At 37.9% G+C, this 22,275-nt stretch overlaps 2 protein-coding genes across 43 annotated transcripts; one reads left to right on the forward strand and one right to left on the reverse strand.

Annotated features, from left to right (window-relative positions):
• Positions 1-448: 448 nt before the first annotated feature.
• On the reverse strand, positions 449-4,958 carry LOC104112530 (multiple organellar RNA editing factor 8, chloroplastic/mitochondrial). Of its 6 annotated transcripts, none has more exons than XM_009622472.4 (6): positions 4,936-4,958; positions 3,548-3,941; positions 2,376-2,473; positions 2,115-2,180; positions 1,186-1,455; positions 449-1,032 (listed from the first exon to the last, which is right to left on the reverse strand). In XM_009622472.4, exons 2-6 carry the CDS (start codon positions 3,919-3,921, stop codon positions 629-631), a joined length of 1,212 nt encoding a protein of 403 aa, XP_009620767.1. In that variant the 5' UTR covers positions 3,922-3,941; positions 4,936-4,958; the 3' UTR covers positions 449-628. The 6 variants fall into 6 exon arrangements, with proteins under 6 accessions (XP_009620767.1, XP_070033315.1, XP_009620764.1 ...); XM_070177214.1 differs by having other exon boundaries at positions 449-1,074; XM_009622469.4 differs by lacking the exon at positions 4,936-4,958 and having other exon boundaries at positions 449-1,140.
• LOC104112532 (uncharacterized) lies at positions 4,955-13,855 on the forward strand. 37 transcript variants are annotated; one of them, XR_011408441.1, is made up of 9 exons: positions 4,959-5,274; positions 5,390-5,484; positions 6,669-6,718; positions 6,851-6,927; positions 7,997-8,044; positions 9,331-9,484; positions 9,627-9,702; positions 12,818-12,870; positions 13,524-13,855. XR_011408441.1 is itself a non-coding variant. In XM_070177217.1 (8 exons), the coding sequence occupies exons 2-7, from the start codon at positions 5,390-5,392 to the stop codon at positions 12,820-12,822; spliced, it is 429 nt and encodes a 142-aa protein (XP_070033318.1). In that variant the 5' UTR covers positions 4,959-5,274; the 3' UTR covers positions 12,823-12,870; positions 13,524-13,855. The 37 variants fall into 37 exon arrangements, 12 of the variants coding, with proteins under 12 accessions (XP_070033322.1, XP_070033321.1, XP_070033318.1 ...); XR_004511166.2 differs by having other exon boundaries at positions 10,407-13,855; XR_004511165.2 differs by having other exon boundaries at positions 12,818-13,855.
• The last annotated feature ends 8,420 nt before the right edge of the window (positions 13,856-22,275 follow it).

Here is a 22,275-nt window from a genome sequence, read left to right on the forward strand (position 1 = left end):
TAGTCTTCTGTCGTGCCTGCTCAAAGTTCAACTAAGAAATGATAGTGATTTGCCTGGCTATGTTAGTATCACTTCCTAAATAGAGAATATTATGCAAAGGACCATTGTTTATTGTGACAGTTGAAAACCTCATATTTCCACGGCTGTGAATCTATATTTGTAGCTTTAAAAGGAAATTGGAACCTAATCTTATGCTCTATTAAGAAATAGCTTCTTAAACGAGTAACTATTGTCACCTATAGACTAGTATTAACCACTGTTCTTAATCTTGAATGGTAATGTAGCTTCTATTGAGCAGAAAATCGCTCATACCTAGAAGAGTTATTGTTATTAGATACTTTACATTGACAGAGCACATTCTATCTGCAATTAAGCCTTGAGAGTTAAAGGCTTGTATAGCATGGAGGCCCTGGCAGGCTGAAAAGGCACAATGAAGTGAATACAGCAATTCTAATAAGGTGATGGCACTTAAATAAATATGAATTATTTTTAGTACAGCACTCAATATGTAATCATTTGCATTTCCAACCATTATGATGAAATCATGCTACCAAAACATAAGATGGTACACTACTTCGCAAAATAAAACCCTAGCATTAAGAACTTCATACTTATTATCTACATCTGCTTATCGGTAATTTGGAGGGGGCATATCTCTTCCAGGCAAGTTTTGATTCTGATAAGAGTTTCCATCAGATGGATTAGGAGAGTAGCTCTGGTTTGGTCCTGGACCTGTTGGGTAAGGTGTGCCTCCACTGTTTGATCCGCTGTTGTATTGGAAATTGGGTCCATTGTTTGGCACTCCTCCATAGTTATGGGTAGGCCCTCCACCCATGTTTGCTGGTGGTACACCTCCTGTGTTGGGAGGCATGTTTGGCTGCTGCATCCCGCCCCCATGGGGTGGCCTTCCCATACCCGGCTGGTGCATCCCGCCTGGGTTGGGCGGCCCTCCCATGCCCTGCTGGTGCATCCCGCCCATGTTGGGTGGACCTCCCATGCCCGGCTGTTGCATCCCGCCCATGTTGGGTGGACCTCCCATGCCCGGCTGGTGCATCCTGCCCATGTTGGGAGGACCTCCCATGCCCTGCTGGTTTATCCCGCCCATGCCCGGCTGTTGCATCCCGCCCATGTTGGGTGGACCTCCCATGTTAGGTTGCTGCGTCGTCCCGCCCATGTTGGGTGGACCTCCCATGTTAGGTTGCTGCATCCCGCCCATGTTGGGAGGCGGTGGATTCCTCATGTTGGGAGGCCCCCCTGGTGGCATGTTGGATCCAGGGTTCTGACTGTTTTGGTAAGTCTGCATGTCTCTTCTTCTCTCAAAGTTTCTGGATCTATCAAAATTACGAGGTCGGTCATTTCGCCTGTTTCTCTCATTAGCACGAGCATTGTTTCTCACCCACTCCTCATGGTACTTAGGGTCATAAGGTACAGCCTGCCCATTGATAAAAGGTTCCCCTGCAACACATTACAGTGGTCTAATATTAGCAAAAAGCACTGAAGTGGAATAGCTGGTACACATGACCTAAGCAAGAAGATAGACATGTAAAACAACTCTAGTTGAAGTTGCAAACATCTGCAGCCACATGCCATAGTAATGCCTGTCGTTGGAGAAAAAGGGGGCGATTCATTAAATTTATAGCAGATGATCTCCAGCTTTTCTCCAGCTTTTCTGTAAGCTGTGAGAAAACATATACCAAGAAACATAACCTAGGTTTTTTTTTGTTTGCTTTTCATTTTGAAACAAATACTGCAAAACTTATCCAAGTTTAATGGCCTGAATGTTATACGCCCATGTGTCGATCACATCACAAACGAAATTAGTGAGTTGAATCAAACATCCAATCCTAACTTTTTAAATACATGATGTTTTTATCTCTTTTCTAAATGAAGCTAATTGGCAGAAGAATGAAATGAAAAAAGAAGCTCTCTAAAGCCTAGAAGCAACAGACTATTACTATTCATCCACATAACAGATACTACAAGTAAAAAATTGAAAACCTATCCTAATATCATACCAAGTGTGACAATCAAAGATAACATTCATGTAGCCTGAAAAAGCTACGCTAGCGGTGACACAGAAAGATGATAGCATTGAAAAACATGGAACTGCCTACCTCCGTAATCTTTATTTCTAACATCCAGATAGGAATCAGGAAGCACCCAACGAACCCTGGGCAGCTCTGCACATGAATGGAAGGAATAAGTGATTAGAACTTCCACATCTTTACCTTTCATACACCATCACAAAATACCAAAAAATGTGTGTGTTTGTGTGAGAGTGTATGTGTGTGTGTGTGTGTGTGAGAGAGAGAGAGAGAGAGAGAGAGAGAGAGAGAGAGAGAGAGAGAGAGAGACCACATCAACAACTGCATTACCTTTTAGTTTGTACGAAAGTTCTTCCGATACAAGGGCACCAAAAGCATAGTAATGCCTGGTTGAGACAGAATATATCTTCATCCTTGCTTCTTCCTCGCTGCAATTAATACAAAACCATCCATAGAAATAAACTAATCATTCTTTCCAGCTACTTAACATGCCAAACACTTCTCTAGTACTATTAGAGCAAGACAACACCGGTTCACACTTCACACGCAAGGCACACATTTCCAAATAGAAGTATAACCGCAAGGAAGTTCCCTTTTCCTCCTCCTATTCTATTTCTCATCAAGCTATTTATCACAATTGAGTTCAACTAAACTAGGTTGTTTTGGTGTATTAGGTATGGAGGAAAATATTCACATGGAATAACCTTGTTGGATATAAGATTAGGTAACATGGATAGTCCCCGAAGGAGTAATATTTAGTACAAGGATAAAGTTGTGGTGTTCACTTTCGAGTATTAATAGTTAACAATGATGTCCAAGTGTTGATTGAAACAAAGAGATATGGCATAGAATTTGGGATATCCTGAAAGGAAAATGACTATCACGGAAGTTATTTCCCTCGTTTGTTAGAAAATGTCATATTTTATAAAGCATTATCCACCAAGCATATGACATGGAGTAAAATTTGTGACACGAAGATACATTCTGTAAGTTATCCTTGTTTTGGTAGAAATGCTTTATTTCGAAAAAACTATTAGGATGAGGGCATGTCTGCTTGGGAGTCGCACATTCATTTTATATATTAATGATATCTGGTTCTTCTACTTCATAAGTATTAATTTAATAAGACTGTCCTCTCTTTTTAATATTATTCCTTAAGCCCATAGGTTTGATTCTATAGAATCTGACCCATTTTATCATTGAACTAAAGGTAGCACATAAACGAAACTGGGCTGGTTTAGCAACTACACTAACAAGTAAGCGTAACAGCACATAATATAACAAGTAAAAAATTGACAGAAGCTAAAATAATAGAATTATTTTAGAGCTGACTTAGTTCTTTTTGCTGTATTATCTTTTGTACTACTGCATCTTCTTGATGCCATCAATAAACAAATTACTTCATCAAAAAAAATAAAAAATAGAATAGTACTCCTAACAATTATAAATTGTTGGCTCATAAAAAAAGGAGAAGAAACTAAAAGCAGAGGACTGAGTCAAACCTTCCAACAATAGTAGCAAGAGTTTTGATGTAACTATCAATAATCTCATCCCTAGTGGGATCACCTTCGGGCTTCTCCATCACAACAAGCCAGTGTTCAAAGTCACAACCGTCAAGCAAAATCGTCTCCTTCGGGGGTCGATTCGACCAGTTAGGGTTCGGGTCATTGAGAGACGATGACGTCTGTCGAGTGGCAAACCCTCGAACAGCAAAAGGCGTCGGCGGCGGAGAGGCGTTTTTTAGATTGGCGGCGACGGCGATAAGAGGTCGCAGGCGGAGGAGAGAGAAAGCAGATAATGAGCTCGGCGGTGCAATAGAAGTGTATGAGCGAGTGAAGGCAGTGAGTAGAGAACGAGTCAGATAGCGAGTCGCCATTTTGATACAAAACCCTAGCTCTGTCAAGAGGAAGAAAAACTGATGAGTTGGGAGGGTTTATCGGGTTTTAATAGAAAGTGCGAACGAAAATGACGTGAAAATTACGCCTCTCAAGTTGTTCCCTATAGTTTGGTTTGGTCCCTAATGTTTCAAAATGTGTGAAGTACATCCTCGAACTTTTGATAAGTAACTCTTTTCTTTTGGAAATAGTACCTATATTCCAGTCTCACAACTTTGGTAGAAATGACACCAAGTAGCCACTTTAAAGGTCTGCTATTTAGGAATTAGTCAATATTTAATAAATTTTATTTTTTAATTCAATTTTTCAGGATAAAAGTGTCCTAAATTTGCCTGAAATTAAGATTTTTACTTTAAATTTTCAGGACAAAATAAATATTGGCTAATTACTAAATAGCAGCTCTAAGAATGATTGCTTGTGCACTTCTCTTACAACTTTTTACTTTTGTTCCTTCTTCTTTTTTGTTTGATAATTTGTATTTCTCTTCGTTTAATTCATTGAAAATTAACACTGTCGAAGGGTACATTAGATATTGTCCCAAAATAATCACAGCAAGTAGTAAAATCCAGAATCAGCTTAACTATAAAATGGCATAGCCTTCATAAAATCATCAATATCCTAATTCAATGTATGTCTGCTAAAGGCCTGGATAGTGATTCAAACATGCTCAGGACACAGTAAAAAAAATGTACATGCTAGTCACTTTTCGGGTAAATTTTGAAAAATAATTAGTGTTTTCAGCGTTCGTAGAAAAATATCACTTTTATTACGAAACACCATGACAACTTCATACAATGTCGAACTTAAACAAACAAAAAAATCCATTATATTGTCATCACTTTTGAAATTCATATAGTGTCATGAATTCAAACAGTGAAATTACATAGCATAGTATTGGATTTCGTCCAGGATACTTTTGAACTTCTTAATGACTTTTGGATTTGTGGTTATTTTTCAATTATAAGTTCAGAAAATGGTTATTTTTGAACTTTTACCTCATGACACATTGAGTTGAGAATTGAGAACGTACATGGGTTCCGAGTGGGCTTAGAGAGCTAAATGATTCCCTGTATAGGCCTAAAATTTCTATTTCTATTATATAGAAAAGGAGAGGTGGTCGACCACGGGGCAAAATTGTCATTTTCCTCAAAGGAAAAAGTTCTTGTATCTAACTCCATCTCTTTCGACCTTTTTTTTATTCCTCATCCTCCATAGAAACATCTTCCGACTTCCATCTCTTCTGTTCCAACACATCGGAGGAGTACTTCAGTTCTCTTTTTTCAAACTTTCAACAATAATTCTTTTCATCTTCTTATTTATCTATTAAATTTCAGGTATCATTCTCTCAATCTTTGCTCTCATCTCTTTCTTTCTTTGTTTCTTTTTGATCTGTTTAACTATTTCCAATTTCATGGATGAATTTCCTTGAATTGCGTATTTTCCAACCAGATGATGAGGAATCACTATTTTAAGGGTTATTCTCCGTCCAATTTCATTGTTGTTGCCTTCTTCTCGCTGATTCGCCTCTATCTCTTCTTCTTACGGTATTGACATTTATTATTCTGCTAACTTAAAAACAAAAGAAATATTTAGTTTTACTCCTAATGCATGTTGTTCTTCCGTTTCTTTGCCCTTTTTTCTTTCTTTTTGTATATTTTATATTTTCATGAATTGTGAATCGCGATTATGTTTCCAGGTTCTTCATAACTGCCTCTTTGCACACCCATCACTCTCCATAGCCGAGGGAAAGAAAAATTGGAACTCATGATAACCCAATTTTATTAAAGCACTAAAATTGGTGTATGGGTTTAGATTGACATAAATTGGATAAATTAAGTCGAATAACTATAGAAAAAAATTTGTGCATGTGAATTTTTATTGACAGATGTTATTCATCATTTCATGTCTTATGAAGGGTTAATAAGGCTTAAGATCATTTGGGAACTCTTCTTAGAAGTTGTGTTCGAGCAACATCTGTTTGTTTGAATTTAAATTCGTTTATCTGGCTAAGAATTTAAGGAATAAGGAAGGTATTTTAAAGGGCATGTAATGGGATTGCTTTATATGATGACTCATTATTGTTAGTGGGATTTTAAAGGAAGTTACAATACTGTACGATACAGTCAAATCAACAACAAAAATATTAAATAACAACAACAAACGATATAATCTATTCAAACGTTATATCCATAAAACGATACAATACAATACAGTACAGTACAATACAATACATTATAAGACGATGGGTAACAATGATCCAAACATAGTGTAAGTAGTAGAGTACTGAGGATTGATAGAGATTGTATGAACTTGCAACATTATGCAACAACTTTGAGAAACAGACCGGGGGAAGAGGGGTAGAGATGTAAGGGCATGTATGAGAGGAGATCTGAGCCAAGGATATAGCTTAATTTATTTATTTTACTTTTTATTCTCGGTTTGTTGGCATTTGCTAATATAATGTGTATTCAACAATAAATTATAGTTGTTTGTCTTAAGCTTAAATGGTCTTATTATCAGTTGATGTGTTCATGTAGTTAGGTACTAAATCAGCATATGCTATCTTCACCCATTCTTTTTTTTTTGTTTTCCACTTTTATGCAATTTCATTGGAATATTATTTAAGTCTATATTTTGTTTAGATATTTTGACCGAAAGTACAAGTGACAGATTGATCTTGCCATCTTGGATACTTGGCTGACTGATTCACTTGGTTACTTTTTGATAGTTGGTTTGTTCTCTTGTTAGTTCAGCACACGAATGCACATGGGTTATCAGGTTTGTGTATTTATCAATGGAAAATATTATTGCGTTCCTACATGCACTATGCTTTTACATACATATAGTATGTATAAAAAAACATTCTTCCATGATGATTACTTTAACTTTTGTAAATTAAAACTATTATAGAAAACCCCAAAAAGGATTATTTTCAAGGTCATGAAAGCGTACTCAAAGGTCCTCCTCCATCACTTCAAGTGGCAAAGGTTGTGAACTATGTATCTTGGTACACTTCTTTCTATCCCTCAAGGCCTCAACATGTTGTTCTCCACTTCTTTTTTGGGTATAAGTTATTTTCTCCATGTTTATGATTATCATTATGATTATTGATGGTAAGGCCTAGCTCTCTCCGCATTCAGTTACTTGAATCAACTGGTGTGCTTACTTTTGTGTTTTTAATATATTTTATCGCTTTCATATTGTACTTACAAGTTTAATGATCAGCTATATTCTTTTAATATTATGGAACGTATGGTGACTAAATCTAGCATGCAAAAACTTTTCTCCTTTTTAGAAAAGATAGTATTCTAATGCATGAAATAACTAGTGATCGAGGAGGTTTTATATTTATATCTGAAAGTTCTAGCTTTGATGTTGCTTATTATTTGTGACTACAAGAGTTTTTTTAATTTTCATTTGGCTAGATAGGTAGGGTGATTTTTGATACAATAGCATGTAGTAGTATTATCTTTCGGAATTAAATACTTCATAAAATTATACTATTGTTAGATATTGAGTTTTATTTGTGAGTTGAATTACAATAACTCTTTAGCACACTGTATTATTACCATGAGATATTTTCTGTTCTATGAATTCATCTACTAAGATTAAGGACAAATAAAATAAGGAATCAAGGATAGTTTTGCATAAGTATTGTAGAGTATATTTGGTAACTGTGACATGGTATAACTTTGTTTGTTTCCTTGATTTATAAGTCTTTGCAAATTACATATACAAATACACTTATAAAAAAGTACAGTTTATGCAAAAGCGGTGACAGTAACAAACCAAAAATTTGAGAAAGAAAAATATATATATTACCTAGGCTGAGTGTCATTTCAAATATAAGGTGCTCTTCCAGACAGAGTAACATAAAATCGTTAATGGTACTTGGCTGATCAAGCATTAGAAGTTCGTTGATTAACTTTTGATTGGGAAGTTATAGAGTTAGTACCATCTTGAGCTAACTATATCTTGAATAAAATTTTATGTTTGTTTATATCTTCTCCAATATTTCGTGAACTCTAAATTATTTTCGTTTGTTGACTCTGGTAGAAGCTGATCATTCATCAAAGGGAGATTCAAAAGAACCCCATGACCGAGGTATGTATTGGTTCTTGAACACTACCAGCTCACTGAATATATTTAGATATAAAAAATGTGCTATATTGCAATTGTCCTGAAGAGTTTGTACTTGAATTAAACCATATACTCAGTTTTCTTTGGATATTTGACTTATGGAACTTCAGTTTGATACTTTATGTGATAAATACAATAAATAAATCATTTTATCAATGTCGTGAAGCAAAGAAGAAACTTTCGAATTAAAGTCTGAAAAAATTGAGAAAAGCAAAGTGGATCACTTTTTTATATTTCCCTTTTCTTGATGAGCAATCAAAATTTTTTATATTGACAAAGCTCCCACTAATATAATGTTGGAATAACATAAGAGAAATATTAATATCAGTCCATATTTATTTATGCAGTAATGACAAAAAATGTATCGATATATTCACTTCATATCCTTATATGTTCTTTATAACGAATGGACTTTTTGTGTTATTTGGTAGTCATATGATTTTAATGTATTTTTTTCTTTAATTGAGGGTAAGTAAATGTATTGACCAACTTTTCTGGACATTATTTGCATTTCATATAGTTGTCGGCATTAGCTTATCAAAGAAAACATAAGGCTTCACATTTATTTTTCGTTAATTCTTAAGTGGTTTAATCTCAAGGATGGGAAGATCCTATACTGTTTTAATAAAAGATTAGATTTCCGATGCATCTTTAGATTGTAGTAACAGTGTCTTGGCAACTTACTTTGTGCCCTCCACTCTAAAGGGCCATAACTCAATTCTTACTCCGAGTAGTTTGTTTACAGATTGGTTTGTGTATATGCTCTCTCTCTCTCTCTCTCACACACACACACACACAAACACACGCGCATGCATATGCATACACACGTCTTTATGTCATGATATTTTTCAATTCTTGCTATGGGACGTTTATCAGTTAATGTTTTCTATCTCAAAAATGTCTGACTTCTTATTTCTCTTTTCGGAACATGACAAGAAGTTATGTGAAGAGTACCTAATAGTAGATGTTTCCAGTAAACTATGTTATCTCTTTTGTTCATAGTGCAAATACATTTGGTTGATTATGTAGCATATGATGGTGGGTAGGAAATGGAGAGCAAATACATTTGGTTGATTACGTAGCTTGAGTTTGATTTTGTATATAAAGGGAGTAGAAGAAAAGGAAATATTTGCTCGGTTTCAATAAGTCTAGGGAGACAATATATAGTGTTCTATGTTTATCACTATTTTCCAAGGTTAGAATTGTGCTTCCGTCTTTGTGAACTTATATCTATTCTAAATCATTTATAGTTTTTTAGGATCACTATGTGGATGCAAGATTATACACTAACAAAACGACATCAAAATTCAAAATATTGGGCCCGTGCTATGCACGTACCGAGCCTTATAGGGCCAGACATTTATTTTACTTTCTATATTGAAGGAGTTAAGTCAGTATCGGCAGGTAAGTATATCTCCATATCATCTTTGACTCCCAGTTACTTTCAGTTATTATATTATCAGTTCAGTTTCAGCTTTCAATTATGTTATTGCCTTATATACTCGGTACATTATTTTGTACTGACGTCCCTTTTCTTGCGACGCAGTATTTCATGCGTGCAAGCTCAGATAGATAGACATGTAGACATCCTCAGTAGGTGTTTCAAGAGTTTAGCCTGATCGGTAAGCTCCACGTCCTTCAGAGTTATCGGGTCTAGGTTTTCGTGTACATCTTCCGTATGTATGTATATATGTTATGGGTAAGTCGGAGGTCCTGTTCCGATCACAATACATCCATTAGTAGAGGCTTGTAGATATATCCTGTCAGTTAGTGTAGTATGTTTGGCTTGTAGGCCTAGTATATATATTTTGATGGTTTGTCAGTTGTAGTAGTTATGATGGCCTTGTCGGCCCAGCTTTATATTGATGTTTAGTCAGCGCTAGTTTCCATTCAGTTTTATATTTTACTTCGCAAATTGACTTGCAATGTGGCCCCATGGCCAAATTATGACATTATATGTTCAGATTCCCTTAGTCACAATTTGGTACGCTAGGTTGGGTGAGGCCCCGGGTGCCGGTCTCGCCCCCAGGTTCGGGGCGTGACAAACTTGGACTTTTTCACGGGTTTACCTCGTTCTCATCGTAAGTTCGATTCTATATGGGTGATAGTCGATAGGCTTACAAAATTAGCTCATTTCCTACCGGTCATATCTACATATACAACAGAAGATTATGCAAAGTTATATATTAAGGAGATAGTGCGGCTACACGGAGTACCAGTATCTATTATATCTTACCGTGGGGCCCAGTTTATAGAACATTTTTGGAGGTTATTTCAGAGAGGTCTAGGAACTCAGGTGAATCTCAGCACAACTTTTCATTCACAGACTGATGGACAAGCCGAGCGCACAATTCAGACGCTCGAGGATATGTTACGAGCATGTGTGTTGGATTTTAAAAGAAGTTGGGATGAACATCTACCTCTTGTCGAGTTTGCATATAATAACAGTTACCACTCCAGTATCCAGATGGCTCCGTACGAGGCTTTGCATGGGTGTAAGTGTAGATCTCCTATAGGGTGGTTTGATGTTGGAGAATCTGGGTTACATGGGCCATACCTAGTTCAGCAGGCCGTAGAGAAAGTAAAGCTTATCCGGGAGCGACTGTTGACAGCTCAGAGTCGTCAAAAGTCATATTCTGACGTGCAACGACGAGACTTAGAGTTCGGGGTTAATGACTGGGTATTCTTAAAGGTATTACCTATGAAAGGCGTAATGAGGTTTGGCAAGAAAGGCAAGCTTAGCCCACGATATATTGGGCCTTATAGGATCATTCAGAGAGTAGGCCAAGTAGCTTATGAGTTAGAATTGCCCTCAGAATTGGAGTCAATCCATCCGGTTTTTCACGTATCTATGCTACGGAAGTGCATTCGCGATCCTACTAGAGTGGTGCCCACAGATGATGTACAGATTACGAAGGACTTGTCATACGAGGAAATTCCAGTTGTCATCCTAGACCGACAAATCCGCAAGTTACGAAATAAGGAGGTAGCCTCCGTGAAGGTTTTATGGAGAAGCAAGAATGTGGAAGAGATGATGTGGGAAACGGAGGAAGAAATGAAGTCTAAATACCCCCACCTATTTCAAACTGAAGATATGGCTCGAGATGGGATGCTACAACATAACTCTATTCAGGCTAGTAGGTCATCAGGTAAGCTCTAATTTCTTGACTTTCAGTATTTATAATTTACGACTGTGTGAGGCAAAGTGTTGCTATTTATAGACATTGGCCATGTGTGGCATACGTAGTATATTTTCTGGCTACATGTAGGTTAATTTTAGTCTAGTGTACGGAGGAGACTCTGGAAAAAACAAATTTTCAAAGTCTCTAAGAGTAAAAATTCGAGGACGAATGTTCCCAAGGGGGAAATAATGTTACACCCTATATTTTCGTATGTAAAAGTGCGCCGTGAGCAAACTAATGTATGACCAAAAATGAGATCATCTTTGAAAATATATAAAGTAAGTTAATCATGTTACCTCAGAAGTTACAAATATTGAAGATCGTGAACAACAAGTACAAAGAGGGTTGGAAGGTTCAGAAGCTAAAGGAATTGAAGAAAATAATGTTTCGTCAAAAGTCGACAAGTTGAGAATATTATAACATGTACTTGTGGGGTGAGACCAGGATATTTAACATGATAAGGAGGTTATGTTATGAGTTATTTTAGTCGTATAATAGTTGTGTGTTATGTTTTGAAGTCAAGCGAGCGGTGGAACAAAAGTCGATGAAAGTCATCACAAGTTACGTTCATAGGTTTTACTGAAACTTTGGGTCAAATGTAACTGCGATTTTCGCATAATATACTTAGATTTATGGGGTGTTCCACCCATAAAATTAAATATCTATGAGTCTATTTTCTAACGCATTATACCGTTTGTCAATACGATATCGGAGTAGAGAGATATGAGCATTTTTACGAGACTGCGCATACTGTCACCTACTTGCTTAAACGAGAATCCAAAAATGGGTCAATTCGGATCGTCCAAATATGGGCCACTTCGGGTCGTCCAAAGATGCATTTTTAAAGGCCTATCTCCTTCATATATTAGACTGATAATAGGGTATAATAACCAGACATAAGCTCTGCAAAAATCCTCCCAAAATTTCCCACAAACCCCAATTGATTTTCACTCCCTTTCAAGTTCTAATTGGAGGTAAAAACTTAGAGTTTGAAGAACCAAGATAGGAGCTGAGTTATTCAACAAATAAAGTAAGTTTACTGCTCTATTTCATCCATTTTTTCTGATTTAAATGCGTAGTAAGTCGTTCTATATTTGTAAGAACTCACAGGATGGTGATCGAAGCCGTGAGTTCGAGTTATTCACTTGTAGCGAACTTTTTTGTGTGCTGTTGAGCTGCGTGTTTTACTACTATTTTGTGGAGTTTTGGAGAAGTAAGGGTGTGGAGAAACACCACATAAATGTAGGGTTTTGGGCTGGTTGTTCGTCGTAACATTTTCGGGTTGTTTGACACTACTCCGGTGGTCGTTTTGATGTATGAAGAGATTGGGGTGTGTTGGGCTGTTTTGTAGTATTTTGTGGTATACATAAGGTTGGAAGATAATGTATATATGTTGTTATTGTTGTTTTGGTGGTGTTGGTGTTATCTTGAATTTGGAGGAAGTAAGGATTATAGGGGAGATGATGTCCGTTTTAATACAAAATAAGCTTGTCGTTCATTGTGCTATAGTTGTACCCTTCGTAACTTAATGATAGTATTATTATCGTTGTTGTAGATTAAGGTGAGAAGAGGCGAGTTCAACTTGGTAATTGGAAATATTGTGATAAGGTATGTTAATGCTAAACATTTCCTTCATTTTGGCATGATCCCGTAACTACATATATTTGATAACGCAACATAAAGAGAAATTCGTATTCTTGAATTTATTCACATTATCCTAGTCTCAGAAGTTACAGTATTTTCCCTTATCGGGACTTTATATTCAATTGAGTATTGTTTTCTTCAAGTCAAGAGAGCAGAGTGTGTGTGCGTGTGTGTGTGTGTGTATATATATAGTATTACAGTATTTTCACCACCATCGAGCTATAATCGGTAGGCAGGCCCCTATTGGGCAACCTCTGATCATATGGTAAGTTATATATACCGAGCCTACTGTGACCGAGCGCCTATGAGCGAGCCCAGGATGGCCGAGATACAGAGCCTAGTATGGCCGAGCGCCTATGAGCGAGCCTACTATGGCCGAGCAGTTACACGTACCGAGCCTTATAGGGCCAGACATTTATTTTACTTACTATATTGAAGGAGTTGAGTCAATATCGGCATGTAAGTATATCTCCATATTATCTTTGACTCCTAGTTACTTTCAGTTATTATATTATCAGTATAGTTTCAGCTTTCAATTATGTTATTGCCTTATATACTCGGTATATTATTTTGTACTGACGTCCCTTTTCTGGGGACGCTGCATTTCATGTGTGCAGGTTCAGATAGACAGACGGGTAGACATCCTTAGTAGGTGTTTCCAGAGTTTAGCCTGATCGGTAAGCTCCACATCCTTCAGAGTTATCGGGTCTAGGTTTTCATGTACATCTTCTGTATGTATGTATATATATATTGTGGGTAGGTCGGGGCCCTGTTCCGATTACAATGCATCCATTAGTAGAGGCTTGTAGACATATCTTGTCAGTTAGTGTAGTATGTTTGGCTTGTAAGCCTAGTATGTATATTTTGGTGGTTTATCAGTTGTAGTAGTTATGATGGCCTTGTCGGCCCAGCTTTATATTAATGTTTAGTCAGCGCTAGTTTCCGTTCAGTTTTATATTTTACTTCGCAAATTGGCTTACAATGTGGCCCCATGGCCAAATTATGACATTATATATTCAGATTCCCTTAGTCACAATTTGGTACGCTAGGTTAGGTGAGGTACCGGGTGCCGGTCTCGCCCCCAGGTTCGAGGCGTGATATAGTCCATCTGTGTAGCCGCTTCTGCTACTCAATGGTCGCGACTGGTACGAGCTTTGGCACAGCCGCTGCAACTGGCTGGACCTCGCCCGCAGGTAGTGCACTTGGGGTCAAATAAATGGCAGCAGCGTGCCCTGGATCCTGAGCGGTAGAGGTCTGTGCTCCCACTCCTGCCTGAGATGTGCCTAGGTCTGTTGGAAATAAACTAGCCTGTGTCATAAAGTCCATGAATCGCAACATATGGCATGTGACCTCCTAAAATCTTGGTGCACTCATGATATTTGTCGTGGTCGGCTCAATTGTAGGCTCCTCATCTCGCTCCTCAAACGGTATCCTCCGCTGGATCCACTAGTAGTACAACGGGAGCAACTCTAGGACAACCTCATCCTCTAATAGGAGCTGGAGTCCTCCCCCGGCCTCTGCCTCGGCCTCTAGCAATGAGGGAGCAACTCCTCTCCACCCCTTGGTACATCTGCCGTGTACGTTCTCACCATATGTGAGAGAGAAATAGAAACATACTTTGTACAATATCAGTTGCACGATAGGAGATAAAGAAAGAGGTTTCCAAACACCTTGTAGGCTCTCGAAGATAAGTACGAACATCTCTGCACCGATCCGCAAGACTATACTAGGACTGCTCATGACTCGTGAGACCTGTGTGAATCTAAAGCTCTGATATCAAACAATTACGACCCAAAACCCATAATAGATCAAGATGGTGCCTAACGCTGCCGTTAGGCAAGTCCACACGAGAACCTCCTATTTAATTGTTCCTTTTTAACTTTTAAAAACAGAAGTTTCCATAAATACACTGAATAAAAGTAAAATCTCATGCAACAGTACACGCTTCTTTCTCAAAGATATCAAGTGTGAATAGTACATAAACCACAGTGATAGTAATAATAAGCACAACAGTGCATAAGCGCTAGAAGCCCCCAAAACCCGGAGCCATAAGTACATGAGGAATCTAGAGAATATACAAAACTAATACCACTATTGTCTGAACTAATGCCAAGTTCAAACATGCTCCGGGTGGTCCGAAACACACCCGAGCCACCCGGGACCCCAAATGCACCAATAAGTCCATAAACATATTAAGGACTTATTTGAAGCTTCGGAACACATAAAACAACACCGGAATCAAAAATCACACCTACAAACCTCATTAATCAATTTCTAAGATTCAAACTCATTTCAACCAACTCTGAACGCATCGAAACATACTTAGACAACTCGTAATGACGCCAAATTTTACGCATAAGTCATAAATCACCATAAGGACCTATTCCAAGACTCGGAATCCCAAACGAACCTTGATTACCCCAAAGTCTACTTCAAACCAAATTTAAAAAACTTGAAAACCTTTAATGCGCTAACTTTCAACATTAAATGTTGAAATGCTTGCGGATCACCCGAAACTCGATCAGAAGACATGCCCAAGTCCAAAATCATCATACGAACCTATTAGAACCATAAAATCCCAGTTCTGAGGTTATTTACTCAAAATGTTGACTCAAGTCAAACTTGACCATCTTAGGCCACTATTAAGGAACTAAGTGTTATGATTTCAACCTGAACCCTTCCAAACCTGAACTAACCATCCCCGCAAGTCATAAAATAGTAAAACTACATACGAGAAGTTTTAATTAGAGGAACAGGGATCTAGAAAGCAAAACGACCGGATGGGTCGTTACACTTTCTTTCTTCTCTTTCGTTCTATTTTCTTTTTCTTTATATATTCGCTTTCCACAACTCTTAGCCACTGTTGTCCCCATCCTACCCCACGTTCTCTGGTTTTTTATCGTTAGCTTTGTCGAAAATTTACTGTTGTTCTGTTCATTGCTAGTGCTTATTTACTGAAGTTTTCCCAGTGCTCGTTGTTGTTGCTTCTTCATTGGAATTCTTCCGCATGGCTTCCTTAATTTTTTCTCTTTATATACACTTGTATGTCACTATATTTCACTGTATATTATATGGTGATGATACTGTATATATGGGAATACACCTGACTACAATGATATGCATATGGCATACACATGATATGTCAACTTGTATGTCACTTATATATTGTATCTATGTATGTGATATATGATATACATAGAATATACATGTGACATACATAAAAATATACTAACTTGTACGTCATTGTTCGTCACCTACATGGTGTATGTATGTCACGTGACATACATGTGATATCCATATGACATAAATCAATTCACCACCAGACCACTATCATTAACCACCATAACCATCGATGAAGAAAACAATAATTTCCAAATTTTTTGGCTTAGTTTTGGGAAAGAAAGGCCATGTAGATACCTCGAAATGAGAATGTTAAAGCAGATACGCTGAAAAATCTCGGATCAACGGGGGATATTACTAAATCTAATAAATCAGTTGTTCACTTGTTTCACTCCACTTTCGACAAAAAGGAACAACGAGGTAAATTCAGCCAATTTAACCTGGGATTTGCATAATACTTTTGTAAATTACTTGCAGAATGGTATGTTGCCCAAAGATAAAAAAAAATATTTCATCAACTTAAAGTTCGAGCAGCCTAGTACTGCTTTATCGAAGGAGAACTTTATCATAGGATATTCAATGGTCCTTTAGCTAAGTGTCTCGGACCCGGACAAATAGAATATATGATGAGAAAAGTTCACGAAGAAAATTATAGTAATCATTTCAGATATAATCTTTAGCCCGGAAGCTCATCAGAGCCGGATAGTACTAGTCCTCGATGAAAAAAGATACAAAGGCCTTCATAAAAAAAGTGTGGTAAGTGCCAACGTTTTGCACATCAACTACACCAATTGACATAACCAATACATTTTATTCTTTCCCCATGGAATTTTCAATAAATGGGAGATGGATATAGTTGTACTACTACCTCAAGCCCCGGATCAAGTAAAGTTCTTGTTAGTTTTGACTAATTACTTCTCTAAGTAGGTTGAAGTAGGTGCATTTACAACAATTCGGGAGAAAGAAGTAATAGAATTCATTTGGAGAGACATAAGATGCCGGTTCAGAGTGTCGAATAACATAGTATGTGATAGCAGACCATAATTCATCGGAGCTAAAGTTATCGAGTTCTTTGATGGTTGGAAAATCAAAAGGATCACTTCATCACCCTACCACAGTTGGGAAGACCCATATCGAGTTCGCGGAATTGTCCGTAAAGATGCTTATGATCTCGAGACCATGGATAGAAAGCAGCTTCAGGCTAATTGGAACGTCACACACTTCAAGCATTATTACTTTTAGAGGATCCAAAATGGCTTTGTCCTGTAATTACATATTTTAAGTTGTTTATTTATTTATAATAACCTTTTTAGATGATATGTATAGCTAGCCCGACTAGATAATGATTATACTAACCCTCGACAACCTCTCGAAACTATAATCATTTCTCGCTAGGATAAAAAATATCTGACCAAAAAGGCTAAAGCATCATCTTCATCTAAAACACTTCTCGTCACCCTTACTTTCTTTTCAGGAATCGGGCCGATGGAAGATCAAATCATCAGGATACGGAGTCTAGCAGCCAAAATGAAACGGTTGAATGATAAGATCAGTGCCCGAGTTTTCATATTTCTAACTCGATCAACAAGGGACTATACTATCCGGAGACATGGAGATCAATTATAAAGCAGAAGATGAGTTTTAAACTTTGGAGAAATTTTGCACAAGATTTACTCTTAGGATGAGTATAACAGTCGAAATTAGATAATTGGTAATGAGCAATAGTATCTTGTATTGGGTCCGGCAATGACTATTTTAGTCCTTCTAAATGGCCAGAGTTATTTTTTCGGATATGTTATTCCTTTATTTAATAAAGTCTACTAAAACGACTTATTACTTGGGAGTGTATAAAGATCAGCTATCCCATATGAATTAATGAGAAGTTTGAATATTATTTTCATTATATGGACATGTATCTTATTTAGTTAGTATATTTTCATATACTCTGGATCGAATTTGATATCTCTCCGGACAAGATATTCTTCCATATTAATTATCTTACTTTACGGCCTAAATAAAGATGTGACGTCAGAAGAATGATTGGCTAGATTATTTACTTCACTGCGGAAGAACCCCTTTCTATGCTACGTTCCCAATAAAAAGTCGTCATCCTTCTGTCGCCTGTTAGCCACACCAGACCAAGAAAAGTCAAACTAATCAACCAAGACTCAGTCACGACCTTTGTAACCTCACGACCACTTTCTTTCCTAGAGCTTGCAGCCATTATCTTCGCTTTTCAGATATGGTGACATTACTTGTATGGGGGAAAATGCCAGATCTTTACGGATCATAAGAGCTTGAGGTACTTGATGACACAGAAGGAGTTGAACCTTCGCCAGGATGGCATACTTCTATTCCGGGGACGAGTATGTGTTCCTCAGGATAGTGACCTGTGCCATGATATCTTGGAGGAGGCGCATAGCTCACCTTTTTTCCTGCACCCAGGGAGCACGAAGATATACAGGACTATCCACCCATACTATTGGTGGAAAGGTATGAAGAAGGATGTCGCTGAGTATGTGGCTAAATGCTTAGTGTGCCAGCTGGTTAAGGCTGAGCACCAGAGACCAGCAGGACCCTTACAGCCAGTTCAGATACCACAGTGGAAGTGGGATGAGATAGCCATGGACTTTGTCTCCTGGCTGCAAGGAAACTAAAAAAGCTTCTTTATTTTAATATAAAAGAAATATGCTCTCCTCCCCTCTTCTCTGTTGAGTTCATCTCGTAGAGGGGAGCTATAGTTCAATAGTATGGGTATTTATCCTTAGAAGAGGGAGGGCTTAACACGCGGCACACCAACTTGAAGTCTGATTTTAAAATCTCTCTCTACTTTCACAAAACTTCTCGCGCCCTTCTCGTAGTTTTGACTTGCTCTTAGGCTACCGTTGACCGGCTCTGCGAGACCATTTCGGTCTACACACATATGGCTAAGCGCTATTGGGCGGAGCTTTCTCAATCCAAGCTAACTAATAGAAGAAAAGTTACTAATTGGTATCTTTATTTATACATCAATGACGATAGATGCATTCGCCATAGTTTTAGTATTACGGCAAACCCGTGTCAAATATATAGCTGATTTGGGCGCTCTAGCCAAAACGAATCTTATTTTGGCTATTACCTTCTCCATTACTATGTTTTCATACGCAGGAATACCCCCGTTAGCCGGCTTTTGTAGCAAATTCTATTTTTTCTTCGCCGCTTTGGGGTCATCTTCATACGCGTTAAATAACATAAAAGAGCTCTCTCTTTTTCTTATACCGGCTACTCGATATCTCGGCACAAGTTTATCATTCTGGAAACAATGAACAATAAAAAAATCTCAAGTCCATGAGACTAAATGTAAGCGCCCAAGTGAGGCATTAATTTCGAAAGTGTTGAAAACAGAAGTAAAATATTTCTAAGGCATGAAATATTTAAAGTTGCAAGAACGGAGATTGAAAAATAAAGTTCATTAATAGTTTAAGGCATAAAAGCCTGAAAGTAAACTATACGTGATCCAAAAATAAAAAAGAAAAAAAGAAAAAATGAAAAAGAAAAATCATCTTCAAGCATCATTTGATTTTGGAGTCGAGGAATTTGGGTTGGCAGATTTAGAAGTGACAAAATAGCTGGAGCTTGAATAACTTGAGGGACCGTGGGAGAAAGAGGTGACCCAATCTTTTATTTATTGGTATCCTCATTCGGATTGTCTAAGGACTCTTCCTCATCTGCAGATTCATCTTTGGATACTTTTGGGCAAAGATGAGTTCATGGCATGTCGGGAACCTCTATTGCCGTTTCAACCTTCCAAATTTTCGCAGACATGTTAGGAATTCTTGCATGAGTATCTTTCAGTACCTTCAACCAGGACGCAAAGGTAGCAAAGTTCACTTCAAGCTCTGATTGGATATTCAGATCATCAAGTTCAAAAGAAACTTTGTTATGTTCTGAAGTTCTGCCCTATTTGTTTCCGAAGCCTCAAGAGCAACTTCAAGAGTTTTTTCCTTGCTCTCTGATCACTAGAGATCACGAGTAGCTCGAGAATACTCATCCACCAGCTCGTTTGAGTATTTTTCCTTATGAGCAAGTAACACCTTGAGACCCTAAATCTTTTACCCGAAAAATCGGATAGAGTTAAATTTGTGTATGGTTTTAAGGACACGTGATATAACTTGATACAAATTGTAGAGTGAAATGTAAAAATCTCTATATTTGGCAAATGGAATGAAATATAAGGTAGAGAAAAAGGAAATGTTGATGAACAAGGCAACGTAATGCCCCCTAAATGTGTTAACATCCCCCTATTATATTAGAGGGATCCTTCTTTATCTATAATAATAAATATATATAGTAGAGGGCCCACGATGAATTGTCTTTTCCTCGATTTCCGCCAAGATTCTCTCCCATAGTGCGGTTACAACGACTCTTGTCTGCGAGCTCGATACTGGCTCGAGCTCGGTATTGGATCGAGCCCTCGGCCTTGGTTCGATCTCGATTCTGACTTGGGGTCTCGATATTTTGGGTGAGTATTGGTTGGTCTATGCATCTTCGATAATCTCTGCTTTGCCTCATAGTTTGATTTGGATATGAGCTCGATAATGATACCGAGCTTGTTATTGATCGGTCTTAGAGCTAGAAGCTTGATGCCCTTACTTCGGACCTCGACCGAGCTTGTCATGCAGATACCCTTTGATCGAAACATCATCATCTCGACCAGTCCGTACGACTGACTTAATCGGTTTTGACCGTACACATAATCCTTAGATGCTTCCTTGGAGAAAGAATATTCTCGTTCTTCCGTCGCCTTCTTTAGCTGCTCTAACTCTTCAATGGTTGCCTTGGACTGATGACTCGAGGTCTCTTTTTCAGTCTTGAATTACTCAAACTCAGATGCCTGTGACGATTTAGTTTCTCAAATTCCGAGATAGTAGTCTCGTGTTAGAGAACCCTCTACATAACTTCCATGGCAACCGAATTGCACAGCAAAAAAAGCTTGTAATTGATAGTACTCTACGGAAATTGAAGAAGGATAATCCGGGAAGAAAACTCACCATGAGTGATGAAAACATCACATATAGATCAACTCGATAGTAGAAACTTTGTCTATTTTCTCTTCTCTTGTGGAGTGATAAATCCTTTTAGCTATCCAACGATATGTTAAGGTCAAGATATAAGAGCTTGACATTGTTGGGGACCTCGATCGTGATGTTGCGCTTGCCGGTGGATGAAGGACAACGCCTGTCACCGAAATATTAAGAAGTCCGATAGAAATTCTGATCTTGGAGTGGAGATACCATCTATAGAACATTGGCGGCTTCTACTGTTCAAGGTCTATTCCAGTTCTATCGGACCATCAAAACTAGATTTTGCAAACAACTTGCTTAGGTTCTCCGGATTCGAAATGGTGCTTGCACTATTCTTATTTTTCTCCTTAGCCGGGACTTCTTCTTCATTGACAGCCACAATGGTAGGGACAATTTTTTCTGGTTCATCCCGGAGGCGAAATTAAGTAGTTTGGGGATTGACTTGGGAACTGCTCTAACCATCCCCGAATTATTCGTTCTTCTTCTTGCGAGTTCTCTTCTTCTTCTTCTTCTTCTACTACTACTACTACTACTACTACTACTACTTCTTATTCTTCCTCTTCTTCTTCTTCTTCTTTTTTGAAGGGCTAGAATGATTCCCCTCTAGAGCAGTGTTAGACATACTCGTCTTCTTCCGCTTTAAAATGGCTACTTTTTGGATATGATCTTGAGCTTAATCAAGATTGGAAATTTCAGTTGAGACACGAGGATGAGTTTGTACCTTCACCGACCAAAAAAATCAAGCCGACCAAAGACAAGAGAAATTAAAAAGTTGAAAACAAGGAAAGGATTCCATACCATGACTCTTGGTTTTCTAGTGAGCTACATTAGATATGGCTTTCTAAGATCTCGATTTCATTGTGGAATTGGCTAAGATCTTGCCAACCCACTCCCAGTCTCGAGGAATGCCTCTGGAACTAAGTTTCCAAGAAAAAAAATAGAAACGAAGAAAGGAACTTATTGCATAGGGTAAAATATGTTATGTCATGTGGTCGTCCAAAAGAAGGACACGTGGAACCTAAGGAGAGGGATAGCTAAAACCGAAGGCAATTGTCCCGTCTGTCATTTGAAAGAATAATACTCATAAAGACGCAATAAATACCCTCTGCCCGGTAGCATTTAATGGATAATATTCCACAACATTTAGTGCGCTGCCCGTTACAAAGAATTTGTCATTTATGCTCAC

Source organism: Nicotiana tomentosiformis, chromosome 6, assembly GCF_000390325.3.
Source record: "Nicotiana tomentosiformis chromosome 6, ASM39032v3, whole genome shotgun sequence".
NCBI classification, from domain to species: Eukaryota; Viridiplantae; Streptophyta; class Magnoliopsida; order Solanales; family Solanaceae; genus Nicotiana; species Nicotiana tomentosiformis.